General features: G+C 38.1%; 1 protein-coding gene across 2 annotated transcripts in view; it reads right to left on the bottom strand.

Moving 5' to 3' along the window:
* The window catches only part of PRRG1 (proline rich and Gla domain 1), a 148,964-nt gene that overhangs the window by 45,445 nt on the left and 76,075 nt on the right, over positions 1-27,444 (bottom strand). For both annotated transcript variants that reach the window (XM_055338911.1, XM_055338912.1), the window contains exon 3: positions 15,393-15,553. In XM_055338911.1, the coding sequence (XP_055194886.1) occupies positions 15,393-15,553 (161 nt within the window). The remainder of the gene's footprint in view (positions 1-15,392; positions 15,554-27,444) is intronic.

The following is a 27,444-nucleotide window of genomic DNA, read 5'->3' as shown; positions in this document are numbered from 1 at the left end:
ATGGTCCACAGGGAGTCTGCTTTTCCCACTCCCTCTGCCTCTTCCCCTATATGTGCTTTCTTTCTCCCTCAAATAAATTAAATCTTTTTAAAATTGTTATTTAAATTCAGTTAATTAACAATGTATTATTGGTTTCAGAGGTAGAGGTCAGTGATTCATCAGTCTTATATAACAGTGTTCATTACATCACATGCCCTCCTTAATGTTCATCACCCAGTTACCCCATCCTCCCACCCCCCTCCACTCCAGCAACACTCAGTTTGACTCCTATGGTTAAGAGTCTCTTATGGTTTATCTCCCTCTTTGATTTCATCTTGTTTTATTTTTTCTTCTCTTCCCCTATGATCCTCTGTTTTGTTTCTTAAATTTCACATATGTGTGAGATCATATAATTGTATTTCTCTGACTTATTTCACTTAGCATAATACCTTCTAGTTCCATCCACATCATTGCAAATGGCAAGATTTCACATTTTTGATGGCTTAGTAGAGTTGTGTGTACGTGTGTATCTATATATACAGATACACACAATGAGCATAGAGTTGAGGGTCCATTTCTGGGTTCCCTATTCTGTTCCATTGATTTATATGTCTATTTTTGTGCCAGTACCATATTGTCTGGATAATTACAGCTTTGTAATAGAGCTTGAAGTCCAGAATTGTGATGTCACCAGTTTTGGTTTTCTTTTTCAACACTCCTTTGGCTACTAGGGGTCTTTTCTGGTTCCATAAAAATTTTAGGATTATTTGTTCCAAGTCTGTGAAATAAGTTGATGGTGTTCTGATAGGGGTTGCATTGAATGTATAGCTTGCTCTAAGTAGCACAGACATTTTAATATTTGTTCTTAAAATCTTTTAAAAAATTATATGATCATTGCAATAGATGTAGAAGGATTTGACAAAATTCAATGCCATTCATGATAAAAAAAAAAACCAACCAACCAGCCAACCATGCTCCTTAAAGCAAAAGCAAATTCCCTGGCCTCATAGAGACCTGTGGACCCTGAACTGTGAATTTTAAAAGTAAACGTTTTTATTTTGCAGTAATTTTAGATTGATAGCAAAGTTGCAAAGATAGTACAAAACATTCTCCTATACTCCTCAGCCAGTATCCACTAACATTATCAATTTACATTGGAATAGTATATGTGTTAGAAATAGTGAACCAATACTACTAGTCTGTTACTATTAACAACAGATTTGGATTTCACTAGTTTTCTCATTAATGACCTTTTGATCCACATTGCATTTAATCATCATGTCTATGTAGTCTCCTCTGGTCTGTGACAGTTTCTCAATCTTTTTTATGATGACAGTTTTGAGGACTCTGATATTTTGTAGAATGTCCCTCAATTTGGATGTCTATGATAATTTTCTCATGATCCCACAGGGGTTATGGTTTTTTGGGGGAAAATATCATAGAAGTGAAGTCTGTTCTCATCACATAATATACATGACTTATCACTGATGATGCTAAGCTTGATCACATGGTCAAGGTAGTATTCACCAGGTTTCTCCATGGTAAAGTTATTTCCCAGGACTTCCTATACTCTATTCCTTGGAAGCAGATCATTAAGTCCAAAGCACACAAGAATGGCAGAGAATTAAGCTCTGCCTCCTAGAGAGGGGAATATTTGCATATATAATTTGGAATTCTTGTGTACTATATATTTTTCTCACCTATTTATTTTTTCATTCATTCATATCATTGTGGGCTCCTATGTATTTACTGCATGCTTTGGGTTATAATCTAATACTACATTATTTATTCTGTGACTTAAATTGTTCCAACTTTGACCACTGAGACCTCCTTTAGGTTGGCTCCTGTGTCCCTTTGACATGATGCTACCATACTTGTTTGTTTTTAGCACTTCCTTACTTTTTAGTACTACAGTATGCTCCAATTCATCTTATATTCTCTCTGCCCCAGCCCAGGCCATTTCCCTAAGGACTCATGGTTTCTTTTACTGTGGAATAGTATTAGAAACCCAGATCTGGGTGCTAAGTAGAACTATGCAATTCTGACAAGTTGCCAACTTGATTCTTATGCAATCTAGTAAAGTTTGAGGAAAACTATTTTGAAAAGTCAAGCACAAATAAACTAGAATACATGAAGAAAAGTTCTGAAACCACTGTTTTAAAGAATTACTTGTATTTTATTCATGTTAGTTCAAAATTTAACGTTCTAACATGCAAAGCACTCTGATGGGCCAAGAGAGAGGAAAAAAAAAATAGAAGAGATGAAATAATGATTCCTAAATAAAGTGACTGTAATTGAACACCTAAAAGCTAGAACAAAATTTATTTACTGAGAGCATTCTCTGTGCCAACCACTAAGCTAGGTGCACAGCCTCAAACCTAATGCTGTAGGTATAATTTTTACTTTTTAGAAGATACAGAAATAAATGCCTAGAAAGGTAAAATGTTTGCACAAAGCAATATAGTCAGTAGGTGGCAGAGCTGAGACATCAAATCAAGTCCACGTCATTCTCAAGGCAGAGGATTGTGGCAGCGAATTCTGAGGACTACTGCCTATGTGAGATTCTGTGTGTTATGTATGCTGTCTCTATCAGATATCAAATGCCACAATGGAAGGTCAGCTTATTCACTGTTTAATGTCCTATGTCTGTTATATAGCAGGTACTCCATAGATAAATCTGATTAAATGTGACCAAATTTCTACATGGAAGAAATGTAGAATGAGAACTGTGAAGAACAATACATTTTCTTCCACTATTATGTTATAATTAGACTTGTGTTCCAATTAGGTAAAAAATTACTCCCAAAACTCCCACCCCATCTTACTGAAAGAATACTTCTAAATTAACACAAGTCAGATTTGGCAGTGATAAAAATAATGTACCAATAAACCTGAGTGATCAATTTTAATAAACAAAAAGATAGTTAATATGTAGTCTAAGTGTAGAAGCAAATTCCAAAAGTCAGTCATTTTCTTCACTGCCAGAATTAATCAATCATGAATCTCAAAAATGAAACTGTGTTGTTAAGTACTTCTTAACACAGAGCAGATCCTTAACATATAACAAACACTATTCTGAAACAGATCAAGGATCAGAATGCTACTTCTATTACACTTATTAAACCAAAACACTTTGGGCACACTTTATTGTGAATGGTATGGTTTTAACGGTATAAACTAACTCAGATGACAAGGACTTTAAAATTAAGTCCACATCTATCAGCTAATTTGTGAGCAAGTGTTAAATCACTACCTCCTATGAAATAAATGTAACTCATAATATTCTAATCCAGTCATTTATTCTTCATTCATTCATCAAGTATTTAAATAATTCCTATTATGTGCCAGTACTGTTTTATATGCTAAGGACCACATCTATGATCAAAACAGAAAAGAAATGCAGTTATCATAGAGCGAACAGTTCTCGAGGGAGAGCAACAATAAAATCAACAGATGTCAGATGATGGTAAGTGCTGGAAAGAAAAATAATTCACTGAAGGGGCAAAGAGGTTGTAATTTAAGGTATGATACGTCCTCGCTGAGAAAGTAAACTTGACCTGAGAGTGGTGAGGGAGCTCACACATATATATCTGGAAGAGGAAAGCACAAGTGCCAAAGTCATGAGGCAGGACATGCACTGTGTATGTGTAAAGAGCCAAAGGAAAGCCATAGCAAAGTGAATGAGGGGAGGAGTGTCATAGGAGATGTGGTAAAGAAATAACCACAGCCATAGTGAAGGTGTGCAGTGGAGAGGGATAGCGACTGCCTGTATAGTGCCTTGTAGGTGACTCAGAGCACTCTGATGTTTACTGAGGAAGATGGAACACCATTACAGAGAAGACACTTTAAAGGATCACTCTAGCCTGCTGTTTTGGGAATCAACTAATGAGGAGGGGGCCATTCAGATAAGAGAGTGATGATGGCTCGGATGGAAAGTGTAACAAGTAGAGAGAGGTGAAAAGTGGTAAGATTCTGAATATATTTTCATGTTAGAACCAAAACTATCAGCAGATGGAATGTGTATATGAAACAGAGAGTAAAGTCAGGGGTAACAACAAGGTTTGGGGGCTTAGCAAAGAGTGGATGGACAGAGTTATCACCTACTGAAATTAGAAGCGCTGTGGTAGAAGCAGATTTTGGGGGAAGGGACATGAATTTTTTATGTTGGAAGTAAGAATCGCATTGAATTCCAAGAGGAGGGATCCCTGGGTGGCTCAGCTGTTGAGAACCTGCCTTGGGCCCAAGGCAAGGCATGATCCTGGAGTTCGGGGATGGAGTCCCACGTCGGGTTCCCTGAATGGAGCCTGCTTCTCCCTCTGCCTGTGTCTCTGCCTCTGTGTGTGTGTGTGTGTGTGTGTGTGTCTCATGAATAAATAAAATCTAAAAAAAAAAAAAAAGAATTCCAAGAGGAGATACTGAGTAAGCAGTTAGTCACATAGTTCTGCAGTTCATGGTAGCCCTTCAGGATATAAATTTGGGAATCATTAGCATTTCAAACCATGACACTAAGAAACCTCTCCAAGGGAGTGAGTACAGACATACCAGTCTCAAGATATGAAGTAGTTGCTGAAGCAGGATGAGAGGTGAAGAGTTGTTTTCTTTTTTTTTTTTTAAGGTATGTAGACTACTTATAATGAATCTATAGAGAAGGAAGAAAGGTGATTGCTGAAGCTTGCAGAGAACTGCTTGAGTAATTGTTGAAGGGGTTTCATCTTCTATTTGATTCAAAGACTGTTGAAATGCAGCTTCCTATCTCTGTGGGCAGGAAAGGATACAGAGAAGCACTGAGATGCATAAGGGGCAGAGAGGTAAGCATTAAAATCACTGTTCATCTTGAAAGAAAGAAAAGGAATCAGAGGGGTAAGGTAGTAAGATATACAATTAACACATTAAAAAGCAATACCCTGGGATGCCTGAGTGGCTCAGCCATTGAGCATCTGCCTTTGGCTCAGGGTGTGATCCTGGAGTCCCAGGATCAAGTCCCACATTAGGCTTCCTGCATGGTGCCTCCTTCTCCCACTGCCTATGTCTCTCTGCCTCTCTGTCTCTCTCTCTCTATGTGTGTGTGTGTGTGTGTGTGTGTGTCTCTCATGAATAAATAAATAAAATCCTAAAAAAAAAAGAAAGAAAAGCAATAGCCTACTAAACACATATAGGACAATGGATTTATATCAAGAATACATAAACAACTCTCAAAACTCATTAATGAAGGAAAACAATCCAGTAAGAAAATGAGCAAAAGACATGAAGGAAGATTTTACAAAAGAGAATATTTAAACTGAAAATAAACACATGAAGAAACGTTCAATATCATTAGCCATTAAAGAAATGGAAATTAAAACCACAATGTGATATCACTATACACCCATCAGAATGACTAAAATAAAATTAAAAAAAAAAAAACACTAACAATACCCAGTACTGGTGAGTATGCAGAGGAACTGGATCACTCAAATATTGCTGGTGGAAATGTAAAATGGTCATTTATACAATGACAAATTAGTTTGTCAGTGTCTTTAAGAGCTACACATATACTTACCATACAACCCAACTGTACTTCTGGGGATTTACCCCAGAGAAATAAAAACCTACGTCCAAAAAAAAAAACCTGCAAACAAAAATTCACAGCAGTGGGACGCCTGGGTGGCTCAGTGGGTGGCCGTCAGCCTTCAGCCCAGGGCATGATCCCGGAGTCCCAGGAATGAGTCCCACATCAGGCTCTCAGCGTGGAGCCTGCTTTTCCCTCTGCCTATGTCTCTGACTCTCTCTCTCTGTGTCTCTCATGAATAAATGAATAAAATCTTTTAAAAAATTCACAGCAGCTTTATAAGTAATAGCCAATACTGCAAACAACCCAGATATCCTTCAATGAATGAATGGTTCAATAAACTGTGGTATATCCATACTATGGAATAAAAAGGAGTGAACTATTGATACATACAACATCTGGGATGAATCTCAAAAGGATTATGCTGAGTATAAAAAGCAAATATCAAAAGGTTCCATATTATATAATTTCATTTATATAACATTCTTGCAATGACAGAATTACAGTGGTGGGAACAGATTAGTGATTAATAAAGGTTAGGCATGGTGGTGGGGGAGGGGGTATGTGACTATTAAGGGAGGATTTTGTGGTAATGAAGTAATTCTGAATTTTAACTGTAGTAGTGGTTACAAGAATTTACACAAGTGATAAAATGGCACAAAACTATACATACAGATTGTACCAATGTCAGTTTCCTAGTTTTGATATTGTAGGACACTTCTATGAGACATAACCACTGAAGAAAACTGGGTAAACGCTACAATGGGACCTGTCTATTATCTTTGCAATCTTTGGTGAATCTTTAATTAGCTCAAAATAAAAAGTTTAAAAAAAGAATGCATCTGAAAGTGTAACTTTGACCATGAGATTTCTTAGAACTCACATCAAAATAAATATGTGGTTCATTAATTTAAAAAAGTCAATAGCTTAGGGCATGAGTGTTCATAGTTTTAGCTGTAACAGCCCCAAATGGAAACCCAAATGTCCATTTACATACAATAATACACTACTCAGCAATAAAAACAAAGGAACTATTGATATGTGCAATATGGATGCATCTGAACATAATGTTGAGTGAAAGAAGTCAATGCATGATTTCATTTATAGAAAACGCTAGAAAATTTAAGCTACAGTGACAGAAATCAGATAAATCATTGCCTGGGGAGGTGGTGATTATGGGGAGATATAGAAGGAGGAATTATTATGAGGCAAGAAGGAACTTTTGAGAATGATGAATTTGTTTACTAGGATTGCTATGGTTTCACAGGGGTGTGGATATGTTAAAATCTATCAAATTGTACACTTTAAATATGTCAATTGTAACTCAGCAAGGTTTAAAAAGTCAATAGTGCACACATACACAAATAATAACCGGTTAGAACGTATCATGGAAAAGAGTACAGCATTTAAAATAGCAACACAGTAATGCTTAGGAACCCACCTAAGAAATGTGCAAAACTTGTATGATGAAAACTATAAAACATTCCTGAAAGACAGAAATGTTGATTTCAACAAAGAGAAAGATCTCTTCTTGGAGAAGGTGATTTAGTATCTTCAAGATGTTAGTTCTCCTTAAGTTAACAGACTGAAAGAAATCCCAGTAAAAATATTGACAAATTATTTTTTCTGGAGTTAGACAAATTCATACGAATAACTAGCTCTAATTTATACTAAAATACACTGAAAATTCTCAATAATAAAAAAGTATGGTATTGGCATTTGAGAATGATGGACCAATGAATTAGAGTATAAAACCTGGAAATCAGTTAAGTATATATTGTAATGAGCCATATGACAAAGGATAACTAAAATCACTGAAGCAAAGAGGGATTTTATAAGAAATGGTCTTTGGACAACTGGATAGCTATGTAAAATATTTGTATCCATAACTCACACCATACATTCAAGAATAAACTGTGAATAAGTCAGAGATCTAAAGATATAAAAACTCAAGTATATTATAAGAAACTGGGATTCCTCTAGGACCAGGGTCTAGAGGAAGGTTTTTCACTATGATCAAAAGTTGAGATTCAATAAAATGTGTTTAATTGATGGTTACAATGAAAATGGGGAAAAAAAAAACAACTGCAGGGGCACCTGGGTGGCTCATTCAGACAGCATCCAACTCTTGATCACAGGGTCAGAATCTCAAACCCCACATTGGGCATGGAGCCTACTTAACCACACACACACACATATATATATACACACACACACACACACACCCTGCATTAAAAAAACCAATAAAGCAGAGGTGGCCAAGTGGCTTAGTGGGGTAAGCGTCTGACTCCTGATTTTGGCTCAGATCACGATTTCAAGGTTGTAAGATTGAGCCCAGAGTCAGGCTCCTTAATAAGATTCTCTCTCCCTCTCCCTCTGTCCCTTGCCTCGCTTTTGTACTCTAACTAAATACATAAAATGATAATGTCAAAAAGACAGAGAAGCCTGTTTGAAGAAACTTCCATTAGCCAAATTTGGGAAAATTTAAGGGATTATAGCTCACTGAATAAAGTAATCTTTGAGTCTGTGCTAAAAGAGAGACAGACAGATAATGGGAAAGTTCCTGCCCATACTGGAATGCCAACCAAAAAATGTATATATTATGGAGTTAGAAATCACCATTAAGCAATTATAATTTAATTGATTTAGTCAAGAATCATCAATAGCATATGTTAAAAGTAGTGGGTAATAGTCTGATGAAGAATAAAAGATTAACATAGTTTCAAAGTATCTTTCCACTAAAGTTCTTACCTTTCCATTAAAGGAGAATGATAAAGCAGGATGAAATGCCATTAGCTTTATGAAAAGGATAAAATATCTAAAATTTGTGTTTTTTGAAGAAAGATAACATCAAAAACTAAGCTTTGTGTTTAAAACATAAACTGGTTTTAATTAAAAGCTGCAAGGTATAGAGCATTATTTATACTACAATCCTACTGCTATTTAAAAATTATCATGCAAAAAATTCATAAAAATTAAAATTATGTATGCATTAAAAATAGACCAGAATAATACATACCAAAATCAGAAAACTGATAGTGCTAAAAATTTAAAAGATTTTATTCATTTCATGTTACTATAGTTTCAATATCTTTACAATGAATACATATTAATTTCATAAGATGAGAAATATAAATGTGTAAAATAAATAAGGACTAAGCAGAAACAAGGAATAACAGCTAGAAAGAAACTAAAAGGCCCAAAGTGCTTTGTGACTGCATGATGAGCTTATGGATGATTATTTTTTCATTTTAAAATGTGAGATTTAAGATTTTTTTTTAAAAGACTTTATTTATTTATTCATGAGAGACACAGAGAGAGAGGCAGAGACATAGGCAGAGGGAGAAGCAGGCTCCACGCAGGGAGCCCGATGTGGGACTTGATCCCGGGACTCCAGGATCACATCCTGGGCTGAAGGCATGTGCTAAACCACTGAGCCACCCAGGGATCCCCAAGATCTTTAAAAATAAAACAAAACATTAGGGGATCTTGGGTGGTACAGTTGGTTAGGTGTCCAACTCGATTTCAGCTCAGGTCAAGATCTCAGAATCATGTGATCTAGCCCTGCATCAGGCTCTGTGCTCAGTCTGCTTGATATTCTCTCCTCCCTCTGCGCAACCCCTACTCAAGCTCTTTGTGTCTCTAAAATAAAAAATAAATAAATAAATAAATTTAAAAAATAAAAATCACTTTAAACAAACAATCAAATTTTTAAAATGGGCAGAGAACCTGAAAAGACATTTTGCCAAAGAAGACCTACAGGTAGCCAAGAGACATGTGAAAAGGTGCTCAACCACTCATCATGAAGGAAATTCAAATCATAACCACAATAAGATAGCACCTCACACCTGTGAGATTGGCTAGTAACAAAAAGACAAGAAATAATGTGTTCACAAGGATGTGGAGAGAAGGTAGCACTGTTGTACTGTTGGGGATGTAAACTGGTACAACCACAATGGAAAACAGTATAGATGTTCTTCAAAAAATTAAAAATAGGGGGCTCCTAGGTGGCTCAGTCAGTTAAGCATCTGCAGTTGGCTCAGGTCATAGTCACAAGCCCCACATGGGGCTCCCTGCTCAGCAGGGAATCTGCTTCTCTGTCTCCCTCTTCTTCAGACCACCCCCCTCGTGCTCTCTCTCAGATAAATAAATAAAATCTTTAAAACAAATTAAAAATAAAAATATCATATGATCCAGTAATTTCACTTTAGGGTATTTATCTAAAGAACACAAAGGCATTATTTTGAAAAGATAAATGCATGCTGATGTTTATAATGCTGTTTACTTCAGCATTATTTACAACACTCAAGATACAGAAGCAACCTAAATGGTAGGCAAACAGATAAAGATGTGGTACACAGAGAGACACACACACACAGGAATACTACTCAGCCATAAAAAGAATGAGATCTTGTCATTTGCAACAACATGGACGAACTTAGAAGACTATTAAGCTAAGTGAAATAATAAATGATGCTGAGAAAGACAAATACTACACGATTTCACTTACATGTGGAATCTAAAAAACCAATAGAATGAAGATACAACTGTTCAAAATCTTTGGGATGAAAAAAAAAAAAATCTTTGGGATGCAGCAAAAGCAGTCCTGAGGGGGAAATACATCGCAATACAAGCATCCATTCAAAAACTGGAAAGAACTCAAAGACAAAAGCTAACCTTACACATAAAGGAGCTAGAGAAAAAACAGCAAATGGACCCGACACACAGCAGAAGAAGAGAGTTAATTAAAATTCGAGCAGAACTCAACGAAATTGAGACCAGAAGAACTGTGGAACAGTCAATAGAACCAGGAGTTGGTTCTTTGAAAGAATTAATAAGATAGATAAACCATTAGCCAACCTTATTAAAAAGAAGAGAGAGAAGACTCAAATTAATAAAATCATGACTGAGAAAGGAGAGATCACTACCAACACCAAGGAAATACAAACGATTTTAAAAACATATTATGAACAGCTATACGCCAATAAATTAGGCAATCTAGAAGAAATGGACGCATTCCTGGAAAGCCACAAACTACCAAAACTGGAACAGGAAGAAATAGAAAACCTGAACAGGCCAATAACCAGGGAGGAAATTGAAGCAGTCATCAAAAACCTCCCAAGACACAAGAGTCCAGGGCCAGATGGCTTCCCAGGGGAATTCTATCAAACGTTTAAAGAAGAAATCATACCTATTCTACTAAAGCTGTTTGGAAAGATAGAAAGAGATGGAGTACTTCCAAATTCATTCTATGAGGCCAGCATCACCTTAATTCCAAAACCAGACAAAGACCCCACCAAAAAGGAGAATTACAGACCAATATCCTTGACGAACATGGATGCAAAAATTCTCAACAAGATACTAGCCAATAGGATCCAACAACACATTAAGAAAATTATTCACCATGACCAAGTAGGATTTATCCCCGGGACACAAGGCTGGTTCAACACTCGTAAAACAATCAGTGTCATTCATCATATCTGCAAGAGAAAAACCAAGAACCATATGATCCTCTCATTAGATGCAGAGAAAGCATTTGACAAAATACAGCATCCATTCCTGATCAAAACTCTTCAGAGTGCAGGGATAGACGGAACTTTCCTCGACATCTTAAAAGCCATCTATGAAAAGCCCACAGCTAATACCATTCTCAATGGGGAAGCACTGGGAGCCTTTCCCCTAAGATCAGGAACAAGACAGGGATGTCCACTGTCACCACTGCTATTCAACATAGTATTGGAAGTCCTAGCCTCAGCAATCAGACAACAAAAAGACATTAAAGGCATTCAGATTGGCAAAGAAGAAGTCAAACTCTCCCTCTTCGCCAATGACATGATACTCTACATAGAAAACCCAAAAGACTCCACCCCAAGATTGCTAGAACTCATACAGCAATTTGGTAGCGTGGCAGGATACAAAATCAATGCCCAGAAATCAATGGCATTTCTATACACTAACAATGAGACTGAAGAAAGAGAAATTAAGGAGTCAATCCCATTTACAATTGCACCCAAAAGCATAAGATACCTAGGAATAAACCTAACCAAAGAGGTAAAGGATCTATACCCTAAAAACTATAGAACACTTCTGAAAGAAATTGAGGAAGACACAAAGAGATGGAAAAACATTCCATGCTCATGGATTGGCAGAATTAATATTGTGAAAATGTCAATGTTACCCAGGGCAATTTACACGTTTAATGCAATCCCTATCAAAATACCATGGACTTTCTTCAGAGAGTTAGAACAAATTATTTTAAGATTTGTGTGGAATCAGAAAAGACCCTGAATAGCCAGGGGAATTTTAAAAAAGAAAACCATATCTGGGGGCATCACAATGCCAGATTTCAGGTTGTACTACAAAGCTGTGGTCATCAAGACAGTGTGGTACTGGCACAAAAACAGACACATAGATCAATGGAACAGAATAGAGAATCCAGAAGTGGACCCTGAACTTTATGGTCAACTAATACTCGATAAAGGAGGAAAGACTATCCACTGGAAGAAAGACAGTCTCTTCAATAAATGGTGCTGGGAAAATTGGACAGCCACATGCAGAAGAATGAAACTAGACCACTCTCTTGCACGACACACAAAGATAAACTCAAAATGGATGAAAGATCTAAATGTGAGACAAGATTCCATCAAAATCCTAGAGGAGAACACAGGCAACACCCTTTTTGAACTTGGCCACAGTAACTTCTTGAAGATACATTCACGAAGGCAAAAGAAACAAAAGCAAAAATGAACTATTGGGACTTCATCAAGATAAGAAGCTTTTGCACAGCAAAGGATACAGTCAACAAAACTAAAAGACAACCTACAGAATGGGAGAAGATATTTGCAAATAACATATCAGATAAAGGGCTAATTTCCAAAATCTATAAAGAACTTATTAAACTCAACACCAAAGAAACAAACAATCCAATCATGAAATGGGCAAAAGACATGAAGAGAAATCTCACAGAGGAAGACATAGACATGGCCAACATGCACATGAGAAAATGCTCTGCATCACTTGCCATCAGGGAAATACAAATCAAAACCACAATGAGATACCACCTCACACCAGTGAGAATGTTAATTTTAACAAGGCAGGAAACCACAAATGTTGGAGAGGATGCGGAGAAAAGAGAACCCTCTTACACTGTTGGTGGGAATGTGAACTGGTGCAGCCACTCTGGAAAACTGTGTGGAGGTTCCTCAAAGAATTAAAAATAGACCTGCCCTACGACCCAGCAATTGCACTGTTGGGGATTTACCCCAAAGATTCAGATGCAATGAAATGCCGGGACACCTGCACCCCGATGTTTCTTGCAGCAATGTCCACAATAGCCAAACTGTGGAAGGAGCCTCGGTGTCCATCCAAAGATGAATGGATAAAGAAGATTTTGTTTGTGTATACAATGGAATATTACTCAGCCATTAGAAACGAGAAATACACACCATTTGCTTCAACGTGGATGGAACTGGAGGGTATTCTGCTGAGTGAAGTAAGTCAATCGGAGAAGGACAAACATTATATGGTCTCATTCATTTGGGGAATATGAACAATAGTGAAAGGGAATATAAGGGAAGGGAGAAGAAATGTGTGGGAAATATCAGAAAGGGAGACAGAACATAAAGACTCCTAACTCTGGGAAACGAACTAGGGGTGGTGGAAGGGGAGGAGTGTGGGGGGTGGGGGTGAATGGGTGACGGGCACTGAGGGGGACACTTGACGGGATGAGCACTAGGTGTTATTCTGTATGTTGGTAAATTGAACACCAATAAAAATTAATTTATTAAAAAAAATAAAAATAAAAAAAAACAATAGATCCTTAAATACAGATAATAAACTGGAGGTTGCCAGAAGGGAGGTGGGTCAGAGATGGGCAAAATAGATCAAGGGGATTAAGAGGTACAAACCCTCAGTTATAAAATAAATGTTACAATGATGAAAAGTACAGCAAAAAGACTATAGCCAATAATATCATAATAACACTATATGGTGAGAGAAGAGGACTACACTCATGGTGGTGACTATTAAGTAATCTATGTAGTTGTCCAATCAATATGTTGCACACCTAAAACTAATATAGTATTGTATGTCATAATTGACATACAATTGAAGTATAATTACTTCAATAAAAAATATAAAAAATGATGCTTATAGCTTATCAATTTATAATACACTGACTTTGTTTTTACTATGAACACTAGACTCCAGCGATGATGCTTCCCTGAGCATCTCTCCTTGAGTTCCTTCCTCTTTTCTAACCTAACAAAAAAGTTCAATACCCCTTTCTCTGGGGCACCTGGGTGGCTCAGTGGGTTAAGCATCCAACTTGTGATTTCGGCTCATGTCAAGATCTCATGGGTTTTAGGATTGAGCCCAGGGTCAGGCTCATGCTCACGGGGAGTCTGCTTGAGATTTTTTCTCTCTCTCTCTGCCCCTCCCCCCACTCACTCTTGTGAGTTCTCTCTAAAATAAACAAACAAACAAACAAACCCCTTTCTTTAAAACTTCTGGGGCCATCTGGGTGGCTCAGTCAGTTGAGCATCTGCCTTCAGCTCAGGTCATGATCACAGAGTCCTGGGATTGAACTCTGCATAGGGCTCCCTCCTCAGGGGGGAGCCCACTTCTCCCTCACCCTTTCCCCCTGTTCGTGCTCGTTCTCCCTCCCTCACTCTCTCAAATAAGTGAATAAAATCTTAAAAAAAAACTTCCGTAACACAAGCACCTGGATAGCTCAGTCGGTTAAATGTCCAACATTTGGTTTTGGCTCAGATCATGATCTTGAGATCCTGGGATTAAGCCTTCCTTTGGGCTCTGTGCTCAGCAGGTAGTTTGCTTGAGATTCTCTTTCCCCTTCTGCCCTTCTCCCCTGCTCGTGTGCATGCTCTCTCTCTCTAAATAAAATCTTTAATTTTTAATTATTTATTTATTTATTTATTTATGAGAGAGAGAGAGAGAGAGAGAGAGAGAGAGAGAGAGAGAGAGAGAGAGAGGCAGACACACAGGCAGAGGGAGAAGCAGGCTCCATGCACCGGAAGCCCAATGCGGGACTCGATCCCGGGTCTCCAGGATCGCGCCCTGGGCCAAAGGCAGGCGCCAAACCGCTGCGCCACCCAGGGATCCCCTAAATAAAATCTTTAAAAAAAAAAAAAACTTCTATATCTGTTGTTTCTGAGACATACCTAATATCACTCTTTAGCACATCTGACATCACTTGTTTAGCAACTAGTGTTATTTTCATGGTCAGTGCCCAAGAATGGATCTTTATATAATGGCTATGTCGGGTATTGTCATTTCCAACTCCAGAGCAGTTCCACAGAATTTAGACCACTGCCTTTGGCTTGCCCACCCCTGCTGTCCTTGAATAGCATGCCATCTACAGTAAAGAGAGGTAAGGAAGAGTATTCTTAGAGTGGGGAGAGGAGTTCAAAGATAGATAGGTTTTTTTTGTGGTTTTTTTGTACAAGAAGTCAAAGATTTTAAAACAGTGTCAATATCTCTTCGGTTCCTCCACACTTCCTCACTGATTAGGCAAAGTGAGGTGATGATATTGGTAACTTTCCCCATCAGAGCCTCGTGTGAAACAAGCACTTCCCCCTTGCTAGGATGATCAATCTCCGCTCGGCAGAGTCCCGTGGGAACAGGGCCCTCAAAGCTGGACCCACACAGATCCACACGCAGGGAAGCGAACCTGGCTCTCCTAGCCAGGTGTATTCTTAGATGCCGCTTGCAGAGTTCCTCACAAAGGTAATTTGTGATCAATTTGTAACTGAGAGCGATGCACATAATTCGGGAATGCAGACTGCAAACGTACATCCAAAGGTAGGCAAAACTGTGAATGTTTCTTACAAATTGCCAATACACTTACAGTTTTCTCAGTATTTTCAAAAGCTTCTCTTGCTTCTTCAAACGTGCAGATTTCTTCTTTGCATTCACGATCAATGTTGCCCTGTCTTATTTCTTCAAAAAGTCCATTAGCTCTTGGGTAGCGTTTCAATACTGAATTGGCTTTTTCTCCTGTGAGGAAAACTAAGAAGAGAGAAAATCAAAAGCATAAAATTATCATTTGAAAAACATGTGGAAGCTTCACATACAAGGTGGAAACTGCTAGGTGCTCTTTAGAAAACACAACCAGTATCCTAAACCTCTTCCCCTGAGTCAGCAACGAAAGTACGAAAGTACGTTTAGCTCCAAATCGCCACCTCTGCTGTCTTCCTCCTCCTGTGAGCATGCCCTTTGAGCAGCACTTGCCCTGGGTAGGGACATAATTCACAGTTAGATTCAGACTTTAGCACATTCCTGCCAGCCATTGGTATTTAAATATAGTAATAGTGATTCCACTACTTATACTCTTTGTTGTAAGTGGATGCCCCCAGGCATTCTGCTGTTGGGCACTGGCAACCAAGTCAAAATCCAGTCTCCAGACCACCAGTCTTTGTTCCCCTAAATAAAAATAAATAAACCTAGTAATATAGACCCAGAGAACCCTTACTTATATGAAAAGAAGAGCTGAAAAAAAAAAAAAAAAAAGAAGAGCTGGCAAAACAGTATCAAGAAGTTAAGATGAATTTGGCCATAATTCATTCCTAGGAACACTAATAATTTTGCTCTAAATATACTTAAGTTAAACATTGTGATATTTAAATATATCAAACCAGTTTCACAGTCCTCCAGAAAGTTCTTCCACGACTTATAGAGGTATTCCATATAAATACTCAAAATGCACATTTATGATATCCAGTAAAATAAATGAGGCACTAGTTATAGGGCACAGTCCAGAGAAATTATTTTTAATTTTACATATTCATTTTAAATTATTTAATTTTTTTAAAGTGTCATTCATACTTCTTTGTATATGTAAATATGATGCTACAATAAGTTTCTAATCTTATTGACTTCTAACATAGAAAGGGCACATTACAGATCTTTTTAAAATGTTAAAGTCTACATTTTACAAAGAATATTTTAAAGTAAATGAAAAATAGTAAGTGTTCTTTTAAAAAATGGTAACAATAGCAATGAATTTGTTACCTCATTATAGAAATGCGTATTTCACTTCACAGAAGATATGGATTCATTACTTAGGATCCTTTAAAATATCCATATTGGGGCAGCCCTGGTGGCACAGCGGTTTAGCGCCACCTGCAGCCCAGGGTATGATCCTGGAGTCCCGGGATCAAGTCCCACATCGGGCTCCTTGTGTGGAGACTGCTTCTCCCTCTGCCTGTGTCTCTGCCTCTCTCTCTCTCTGTGTGTGTCTCTCATGAATGAATAAGTAAAATCTTTAAAATAAAAAATAAAATAAAAAAATAAAAATGAAGTATCCATATCGATACCAGCTGGATGACACCTACACTATGTTAAAAACTATGGCAGGCCTTTCATAAGAGTTTCCTTCCTTCTATACCTCAGAAGGATAACCATTTATAAAAATTAATTACAGAAAAAAAATTAATTAGAGTCAAAGAATATCATTAAAAGAAATTGTAAATAATAAAAATTGTGGCAAGTGCTAAAAAACAAACAAAAAGGGTACTGCTGAGTTGGAGAAAAACCGTGAAATTTGCTAGTAGTACTTCTCACAGCTGTAGCCTCAGAATCCCCTGGAGGACTTATTATCACTGAGATTACTGGGCTCAGCTCCCATAGTTTCTGATTCCATAGATCTGAGGTGGAGTAAAAAAATGCATTTCTAATAAGTTCCCAGGTAATGCTGGTGCTGCTGGTCTTGGTCTAACTACCACGGTTTGAGAAGCACTACCTAAATGTGAGCTCCTTAGAAAACTAGTTCTGAAGGAGTTCATGGAATGTTGGCATTAACAAATGTAACAAGATCTTTTACTGCAGGATTTTTTAGGGACCTTAACGTATATTTAATCTACATCTGCATACCTCCAGAAAAGAAATAGGTCACATACATTTATCATACTTATTTGATTAGGAAGCCCTTTATCAAAGGACATTTCACTGAATTAACAACTTCCTAGTCATTGGTCTTATTTATGGCCTCTGAAAGGACATAAAATTATCTTCCATATAACAGGCCACCTGATCCATGAAGACAGTAACTCATTTGCTCCAAGGCTTCTTTTTTCCAGGCTAAGCATGTCTAGTTTCTTCAACTGTTGGCCCTGTAAAATGGATAGGAGTCTCTGCACCATTTTTATCTCATAAAATACAGTGTCCTACACTCAGTCCAATATGCTATGTGTGGTCTGACAAGTATAAAACTGCTTGGGACTATCTGCTTCCTTGTTTTTAAACACAATAGAGATATTAATACAGTCTAATATATCCCTAGATTTGGGGACAGTTTTCTTGAAAACAAACCAAACAATCAACAACAATGTATCTTAAGATTTTAAGAGAAGGGCGCTGGTGTGCCTCAGTTGGTTATGTGTCTGCCTTTGGCTCAGATCATGATCCCAGCATCCTGGGATCAAGCCCCAGATGGGGCTCCCTGTTCAGCAAGGGGTCTGCTTCTCTCTCCCCCTGTGTTTGCACTCTCGCATTTTCTCTCAGATAAATAAAATCTTAAAAAAAAAAGGGTTTTGAGAGAAAAAACTAAATTCTCAGAAAAAAATTTCTTATATGCTATCTAACATGGAAAAGGGGGTCAAGGAAAACAGCTCTTATAACCAGAAAGCTGGCTAATTCAGAAAGTTAAGCAACTCTAAGGTAAAGTATAGCAGGACACAACTCTTCTAATCCTAGCCTAATCAAATTACCAAGAGCATTCCACAAACACATTTGTATTTCTTGTATTGGGAAGCAAAGTAATATAATACTGAGAACTCTAGGTAGAAATAGGCTTGCAAGTAGATTTTATCCTGTTTGCCAAACAAATCTGGTCAATTAGAAGATACCACTCAGAGAGTTAAGATGGTGGAGTACCAGGGTGACCCTGAGCTTGCCTCGTTCCTTGAAGATAGCTAGAATCAATATCAAATCCTTTTGAACAGCCAGGAAATTGATCTGAGGATTAAGAAAACAATCTGCACAACTGGAGGAAGAGAACATGGCAGATGCAAGGTAGAGAGAAAAGCCGTGGTGCTTCAGAGTAGAGGGAGCCCTTTTCCTGGAGTAAAGTTAGGGAGAGAGGGAGAGAGATGAACGTGTAGGAATCCTACAAGACATCATGGTGTGGGGATCCATGGGTCACACTGAGGGAGAACACTCCCCTTCCTGGAGTACATTTGGAAGTGTATATTGCCTCTCCAAGAACAAAGGGCCCACTAGGCACAATTGAGCGGCCATTAAACAGCAAGGGACAGAGGTGTACAAAGAGGGCATACACTGTATAGGGCCTGGTGCTTCAGGAAGTGTTTCTAGTGTATGCTCTGTGCACTCTCCTCTTGTGTTTTGGCTGCTATTTCCCACAGGCCAGTCCTCTGCAGAGTTCCTCCTTGCTTGCAGTGGGGAGTGTTTGGACCATTAACTAGGTATGCTTTGATTTGTTTAAGATAAGCCTGATTTTAAAAAAAGAAGAAGCCTGATCCAAGAAAAGAGAAAAGGAGCAGGAAATATAACAAGCTTTCATAACATGCAAGACAGAAATCGAGACATAATGACAAGATGGAAGAAATCTCCCCAAAAGAAAGATCAAAAAGAAATCACAGGCAGGGATTTGCCCCAAACAGATATGAGCAATGTGTCTGAACAAGAATTTAGAACAAGTCATAAAAATACTAGCTGGGGGGAATGCCTGGGTGGCTCAGTGGCTGAGCATCTGCCTTTGGCTCAGGGCGTGATCCCAGGTCCGGGATCATGTCCTGCATCGGGCTCCCTGAGAGGAGCCTGCTACTCTCTCTGCCTATGTCTCTGCCTCTCTCTCTGTGTCTCTCATGAATAAATAAATAAAATATTTAAAAGAAAAATACTAGCTGGGGATTCCCAAGTGGCTCAGTGGTTGAGTGTCTGCCTTCGGCCCAGTGCATGATCCCGGGTCCTAGGATAGAGTCCCATATCGGGCTCCCTGTGAGGAGCCTGCTTCTCCCTCTATGTCTCTGCTTTTCTGTGCCTCTCATGAATAAATAAATAAAATCTTAAAAAAAAAAAAAGAATACTAGCTGGGCTTGGAGGAGCCCAATCTGCCACTGCTGCCACCACAGTTGGCACCGCTGCCACTGCTAGAGAGGGGCACGTCTTCAACTCATGCCAAGAAAGAGAAGGTGGCCACCAAATCATGCCCCTCATGTGCCAACACCTTCCTATTGCACATTAAATCTTGTCCCTGTGGTTATGTATTAGAAGGAAACTTTTAAAAGTAAAACACTCAGAGAAATCACCAACTTTTACAGAAGTGAACAGTACCATATCTTTGAAAGCTTTGCGAATATTGTTTTTATAGGAATTTAAACTAGGACACAGTGCAGCCACAGCAAGTAGAAACATCAGTTCTGTCTTCAGAGAAGGTGCTGTTAGTGAAAGGACTATATGGTGAGGGTTTGAAAAATTTTGTTCTGGGAATCTTAAGTCTGAAAAATGAGCCTTGAGGGAGACCCAAATCTGGGGATAAGGATCAGTTGAGAGCCATGGTAGAAGATAACCTCAAAACAGCAATCTGAGGTCTTGAAGCAGACTTAGGAATTTCTGCTACAATAATTTCTCAACACCTAGCTACAACAGGAAAGGTAAAAAAAAGTTGGGCAAGTAGGTAGGTAACATACCAACTGACAGATGATCACGAAAGGAGATGATTAGAGATGTGCTCATACCTTAAGATTTGAAAGAGCAGAGACCTATTTTGGAGAGGATCATAAGCTTTGACAAAAAAATGAAAGTGGTCTTGCACAATGCTTGGATGTTGACGAAGTTCCCAAATGTGTTAAAACCATCACTGCAACCAAAAAGAAGGTTCTGGTAACTATATGAGGTGGTTTGTAAAGAGAGTATTTCATTACTTTTAACTCAGGCAAAACTATCTTATCATCAAGAAGTTCAAATTATGTATCAAAAATCGATCTAAAAGCACTCTGCATTGGTTAGCAGACATAGATGGACCTATACTTTTCCATGACAACATCTGACCACCATAGGTGGTGAAATCCCAGACCACCATAGGGAATAGATGAATTGGGCCAAGAACTTTTGCCATATCCATCACACTCACCTGACCTTTTGTCAACAGATTACCACCTCTTTCATCATTCAGAACTCTAAGAAACTGAACATTCTCTAATAGAGAACATTAACTGAAGGATCTGAATAAATTTTTACAATGCTGAATTGGGCAGCCCAGGTGGCTCAGCAGTTTAGTGCCACCTTTGGCCCAGGGCCTGATCCTGGAGACCCAGGATCGAGTCCCACGTCAGGTTCCCTGCGTAGGGCCTCCTTCTCCCTCTGCCTGTGTCTCTGCCTCTCTCTCTCCTCTCCCACCCCCATCTCTCCCATGTATGAATAAATAAAATCTTTAAAAAAATGCTGAATATTATAAGTCTATAATAATTGGGGAAATTTATCATTTGGGGAAAGCAGTTAATGCTAACAGTGCCTATTTTGGTTGAGTAAAGCTTTTTTTCCTGAAAAACAAAAATAAATAAATAAAAATAAAAATATAATTTTTAAAAACAGAGTACTAGCTGGACTTGAAGAAGCATAGATGATAACAGAGAAACTCTTGATGCATAGAGAAAAGACCTAAAACCTAGTCAGGCCGAAATAAAAAATGCTGTAACTGAGATGCAAAACTAACTGGATGTAATCACAATGAGGATGGAAGAAGCAGAGGAATAAATAGATGATACAGAAGATACAGTTATGGAAAATAATGAAGCTGAAAAGAAGAGGGAAAGAAAACTATTAGATCACAAATACAGACAAGGAACTCAACGATTCTACAAATCACAACAATATCCATATCATAGAAGTTCCAGAAAAAGAAGAGGAGAAGAGGGCAGGTTTATTTGAACAAACTATAGCTGAGAACTTCCCTAAACAGGAGAAGGAAACAGGCACTCAAGTCCAAAAGGCATAGAGAACTCCTCTCAAAATCAATAAAAATAGGTCAACACCAAGACATATCATAGTGAAACTTGAAAAATAAACAAAATTAAAGAGAGAATTCCAAAAGCAGCTAGGGACAAAAGGTCCTTAACATACAGGGGTAGACACACAAAGTTAATAGCAGACCAGAAACTTGGCAGGCCAAAAAAAACAGTAGTATGATATATATAATAGGCTGAATGGGGAAAACATGCAGCCAAGAATACTAGAGCCAACAAGGCTATCATTCAGAAAAGGAAAGGGATGCCTGAGTGACTCAGTGGTTGAGTCCTGGGTCCTGGGATCAAGTCCCACATCAGGCTCCCAGCTCCCCTGCAGGGAGCCTGCTTCTCCCTCTGCCTATGTCTCAGCCTCCCTGTGTCTCTCATGAATAAATAAAATCTTTAAAAAAAAAAAAAAGGAGACAAAGCGTTTCCAAAACAAGCAAAAACTGAAGGAGTTTGTGAACACTAAACCAGCTCTGCAAGAAACATTTAAAGGGGACATTTTGAGTGGGACAGAGAGACCAAAAGAAACAAAGACTAGAAAGGAACTATCAATAGAAACAGTGGCTTTGCAGGTAATACAGTGGCATTAAATTCATATTTATCAATAATTATTCTGGATGTAAAGGGATTTCAATCTTCCAGTCAAGAGACATAGGACATGAGAATGAATTAAAACAAAACAAAACAAAACAACAAGACCCATAGATACACTGCTTACAAGAGATTCATTTTAGAACCAAAGACACCTCTAGATTGAAAGTAAGTGGGTGGAGAACCATCTATCATGCTAATGGACATCAAAAGGAAGCTGGAGTAGCTAGCCATCCTTTTATCAGACAAACTAGATTTTTTTTAAATTCCATTGTATGGATACACCACTTTTTAAAAAAATTTATTTATTCACGAGAGACAGAGAGAGAGGCAGAGACACAGGCAGAGGAAGAAGCAGGCTCCATGCAAGGAACCCAACGTGGGACTCGATCCTGGATCTCGAGATCACGCCCCGAGCCAAAGGCAGATGCTCAACCACTGAGCCACCCGGGCGTCCCGACAAACTAGATTTTAAACCAAAGACTGTAATAAGAGATGAAGAAGGGCACTATATCATAATAAAGAGGTCTATCCAACAAGAAGATCTAACAATTATAAGTATTTATGCCCCCAACTTGGGAGCAGCCAAATATATAAATCAGTTAATAACAAAAGTAAAGAAACTCATTGATAATAATATAATAATAGTAGGGGACTTTAACACGTTACTCAAAGCAAAGGGCAGATCATCTAAACAGCAGATCAACAAGGAAACAAGGTCTTTGAATGACACACTGAACCCGATGGATTTCACAGATATATGCAGAGCATTTGATCCTAAAGCAGCAGAATACACATTCTTTTTGAGTACACATGCAACATTCTCCAGAACAGATCACATACTGGGTCACAAATCAGGCCTCAACCAGTACAAAAAGACTGAAATCATACCAGACATATTTTCAGACCACAATGCTATGAAACCTGAAGTCAAACAGAAGAAAAAATGTGGAAAGACCACAAATACCTGGAGGTTAAAGTACATTCTACTAAAAAAATGAATGGGTTAAGCAGGAAATTAAAGAATAAATAAATACATGGAAGCAAATGAAAATAAAAACATGATAATCCAAAACCTTTAGGATGCAGCAAAGGTAATAGGTATAAGAGGAAGTATATAGCAAGCAATCTAAGCCTACCTCGACAAGCAAGAAGAGTCTCAAATACACAACCTTTCACCTAAAGATGGAAAAAGAACAGCAAATAAAGCCCAAAACCAGCAGGAAAAGGGAAATAATAAAGATCAGAGAAAAAAATCAGTGATACAGGGAAAAAAAAAACCAGAACAGATTAATGAAACTAAGAGCTGGTTCTTCAAACTAATAAAATTGATGAACTCCTAGCCAGACTTATCAAAATGAAGAGAGAAAGAACTGAAATAATAAAATCATGAAAGAGGAGAGATCACAACCAACACCGAAGAAATACAAACAAGTGTAAGAGATTATTATGAGCAATTATATGCCAACAAATGGGGCAGGCTGGAAGAAATGGGTAAATTCCTAGAAATATATAAACTACCAAAACTGAAACAGGAAGAAATAGAAAATCTGAACAGACCCATAACCAGCAAGGAAATTGAATCAGTAATTTAAAACCTCCCAACAAACAAGAGTCCAGGGCTGGGTGGCTTCCCAGGGGAATTCTACCAAACATTTAAAGAAGAATTAATACTCATTCTTCTGAAGCTGTTCCAAAAAATAGAAATGAAGGAAAACTTCCAAACTCATTCTATGAGGTCAGCATTACTATGAATCCAAAACCAGACAAAGACCCTACTAAAAAGGAGAATTATAGACCAATATCCCTGATAAACATGGATACAAAAATTCTTAACAAGATACTTAGCTAATCAAATCCAACAGTACATTAAAAAGATTATTCACCATGATCAAGTGAGATTTATTCCTGGGCTGCAAGGGCGGTTCAACATTTGCAAATCAATCAACGTGATATACCACATTAATAAAAGAAAGGGTAAGAACCATATGATCCTCTCAATAGATGCAGAAAAAGCGTTTGACAAAATACAGCATCCTTTTTGATAAAAGCCCTCAAGAAAGTAGAGATAGAAGGGACATACCTCAACATCATAAAGGCCGTATATGAAAGACCCACAACTAAATATCTTCAGTGGGGAAAAACTGAGAGCTTTTCTCCTACGATCAGGAACACAACAAGAATGTACATTTTCATCACTGTTGTTCAACATAGTAAGAGAAGTCCTAACCTTAATGATTAGACAACAAAAAGAAATAAAAGACATCCAAAATGGCAAGGAAGAGTCAAAATTTCACTCTTCACAAAAGATACAATATTCTATGTAGAAAACCCCAAAGACTCTTCCAAAAAATTACTAGAACTGATGCATGAATTCAGCAATGTCACAGGATATAACATCAACATACAGAGATCTTTTGCATTTCTATTCACCAATAGGGAAGCAGCAGAAAGAGAAATCAAAGAGACCTAGGAGTAAACCTAACCAAAAAGGTAAAAAAGGTAAAAAGGATGAAAACTATGCAACATTTACTAAAGAAATTGAAGAAGACACAAGAAATGGAAAAATAGGGATCCCTGGGTGGCGCAGCGGTTTGGCGCCTGCCTTTGGCCCAGGGCGCGATCCTGAAGACGCAGGATCGTATCCCACATCGGGCTCCTGGTGCATGGAGCCTGCTTCTCCCTCTGCCTATGTCTCTGCGCCTCTCTCTCTCTCTCTGTGACTATCATAAATAAATAAAAAAATTAAAAAAAAAAGAAGGCCCCTTTAAAAAAAAAAAGAAATGGAAAAATATTCCATGCTCCTGGATTGGAAGAATAAATATTGTTATAACTGTCTATACTACCTTGGGATGCCTGGGTGGCTCAGTGGTTGGGCATCTGCCTTTGGCTCAGGGCGTGATCTTAGGGTCCTGGGATGAGTCCCACATCGGGCTTCCTGCGTGGAGCTTGCTTCTCCCTCTGCCTATGTCTCTGCCTCTCTCTCTCTCTCTCTCTCTGTCTCTCATGAATAAATAAGTAAAACCGTTTAAAAAAATGTCTATACTATCCAAAGCAATCTACACGTTTAACTCAATCCCTATAAAAATAAGACCAGCATTTCTCACAAAGCTAGAACAAATGATCCTAAAATTTGTATGGAACCAGAAAAGACCCTGAATAGCCAAAGGAATGTTGAAAAGCAAAGCAGGAAGCGTCACAATCCTGGACTTCTAGCTACATTACAAGGCTGTAATCATCAAAAGAACATGGTACTGGCACAAAAACAGACATATAAATCAATGCAACAGAATAGAGAACCCAGAAATGGACCCTCAACTCTATGGTCAACTAATCTTTCACAAAGCAGAAAAGAATATTCAACAGAAAAAAAAAAGACAGTTTCTTCAACAAATGGCGTTAGAGAAACTGGATAGCCACATGCAGAAGAATGAAATTGGACTGATTTCTAACACCATACACAAAGATAAATTCAAAATGGATGAAAGACCTAAATGTATGACAGGAAACCATCAAAATCTTAGAGGAGAACACAGGCAGCAACCTCTCTAACCTCTGCTGCAGCAACTTCTTGCTAGACACGTCTTCAAAGGAAGGGAAACAAAAGAAAAAAGGAACTATTAGGACTTCATCAAGATAAAAAGCTTTTGTACAGCAAAGGAAGCAGTTGACAAAACTAAAAGACAACCTACAGGATGGGAGAAGATATTTGCAATGTCTTATGAAATAAAGTGCTAGTATCCAAAATCTAGAGAGAGCTTATCAAACTCAACACCCAAAAAAACAACAAATCCAGTCAAGAAATAGAAGACATGAACAGACATTTCTCCAACAAAACCATACAAATGGCCAACTGTCACATGAAAAAATGTTCAACATCACTTGGCATCAGGAAAACACAAATCAAAACCACAATGACATACCACCTCACACCACTCAGAATGCCTAAAATTAACAACTCAGGAAAGGACAGATGCTGGTGAGAATGTGGAGAAAGGGAACCCTCTTACACTGTTGGTGGGAATGCAAACTGGTACAACTGCTCTGGAAAATGGTAGAAGTTCCTCAAAAATTTAAGTATGGAGCTACCCTATGATCCTGCAATAGCACAGCTCAGTATTTATCCAAAGGATACAAACATAGTGATTCAAAGGGGCACATAAACTCCAATGTTTATAGTAGCAATGCCCACAATAGCCAAACTATGAAAGAGCCCAGATAATCCATCAACAGATGAATGGATAAAGAAGAGGTGGGGTATGTGTGTGTGTATTGATATTGGAATATTACTCAGCCATCCAAGAGTGAAATCTTGCTATTTACAATGATGCGGATGGAACTAGAGGGTATTATGCTAAATAAGTCAGAGAAAGACAAATACCACATGATTTCACTCATATGCGGAATTTAAGAAAGAAAATAGATGAACATAACGGAAAAGAAGGAAAATGAAATTAAGATAAAAAGAGAGGGTGGCAAACCATAAGAGACTCTTAACTACAAAGAACAAACTGAGGGATGCTGGAGGGAAAAGGGTTGGGGGATAGGGTAACTGGGTGATGGGCATTGAGGAGAGCATTTGTTGGGATGAGCACGGGGTGTTATATGTAGTTGACGAATCACTAAATCCTACTCATGGAACCAATACTACACTATATGTTAACTAACTTGAATTTAGGTTATAAACAAACTAACAACTAACTAATTTTAAAAAGTGAAAGAAGATACCACCCAGAGTAAGAATATGATCAGCAGGAAAGATATAGATAGTTAGGTCTGTCATATTATTAGGGAATAGGAAGTTGTGGCAGGTCCTCATCAAAGCAATTTGGAAATCTAATGGATGATACCAGACTTAGGAGTTTTTCAATGTAAAAACAAAATAAAGGGGAAGGTAGTAGCCTAGACCTATAGGATAAGATCAGACTATCTTTTCCTAAAACACTGGGTATTTCCCATGATGCAAGGTCTTATATTTGGACTTCAAGAAGTAAGGCACTGATGTTTATAACTAGAGTTGATCATTTTCCTCTGCCTCCTTCTCATCCAAGGGTGAGTCAGCCCACAGCTATCTGGAAACATTTGTATGCCTGCATCAGAGAGTAAATGATATGACAAATATACAGAACATAAATTTATTTGTAGAATACAACACTGAGGTGTTATTCAAACATGTACTTTTCTCGTTAGATGAAATAAAGGAAAACCTAAACTGTTTTCTTTAGATTCAGTTAGAAAACATCCTTACTGGGACGCCCGGGTGGCTCAGAGGTTGAACATCTGCCTTCGGCTCAGGGCGTGATCCCGGAGTCCTGGGATCGAGTCCCACATCGGGCT

This window comes from Nyctereutes procyonoides, unplaced genomic scaffold (assembly GCF_905146905.1).
Source record: "Nyctereutes procyonoides isolate TBG_1078 unplaced genomic scaffold, NYPRO_anot_genome, whole genome shotgun sequence".
Taxonomy (NCBI): domain Eukaryota; kingdom Metazoa; phylum Chordata; class Mammalia; order Carnivora; family Canidae; genus Nyctereutes; species Nyctereutes procyonoides.
Note: the sequence above shows the minus strand (reverse complement) of the source record. Positions and strands in the feature narration are given on the sequence as shown.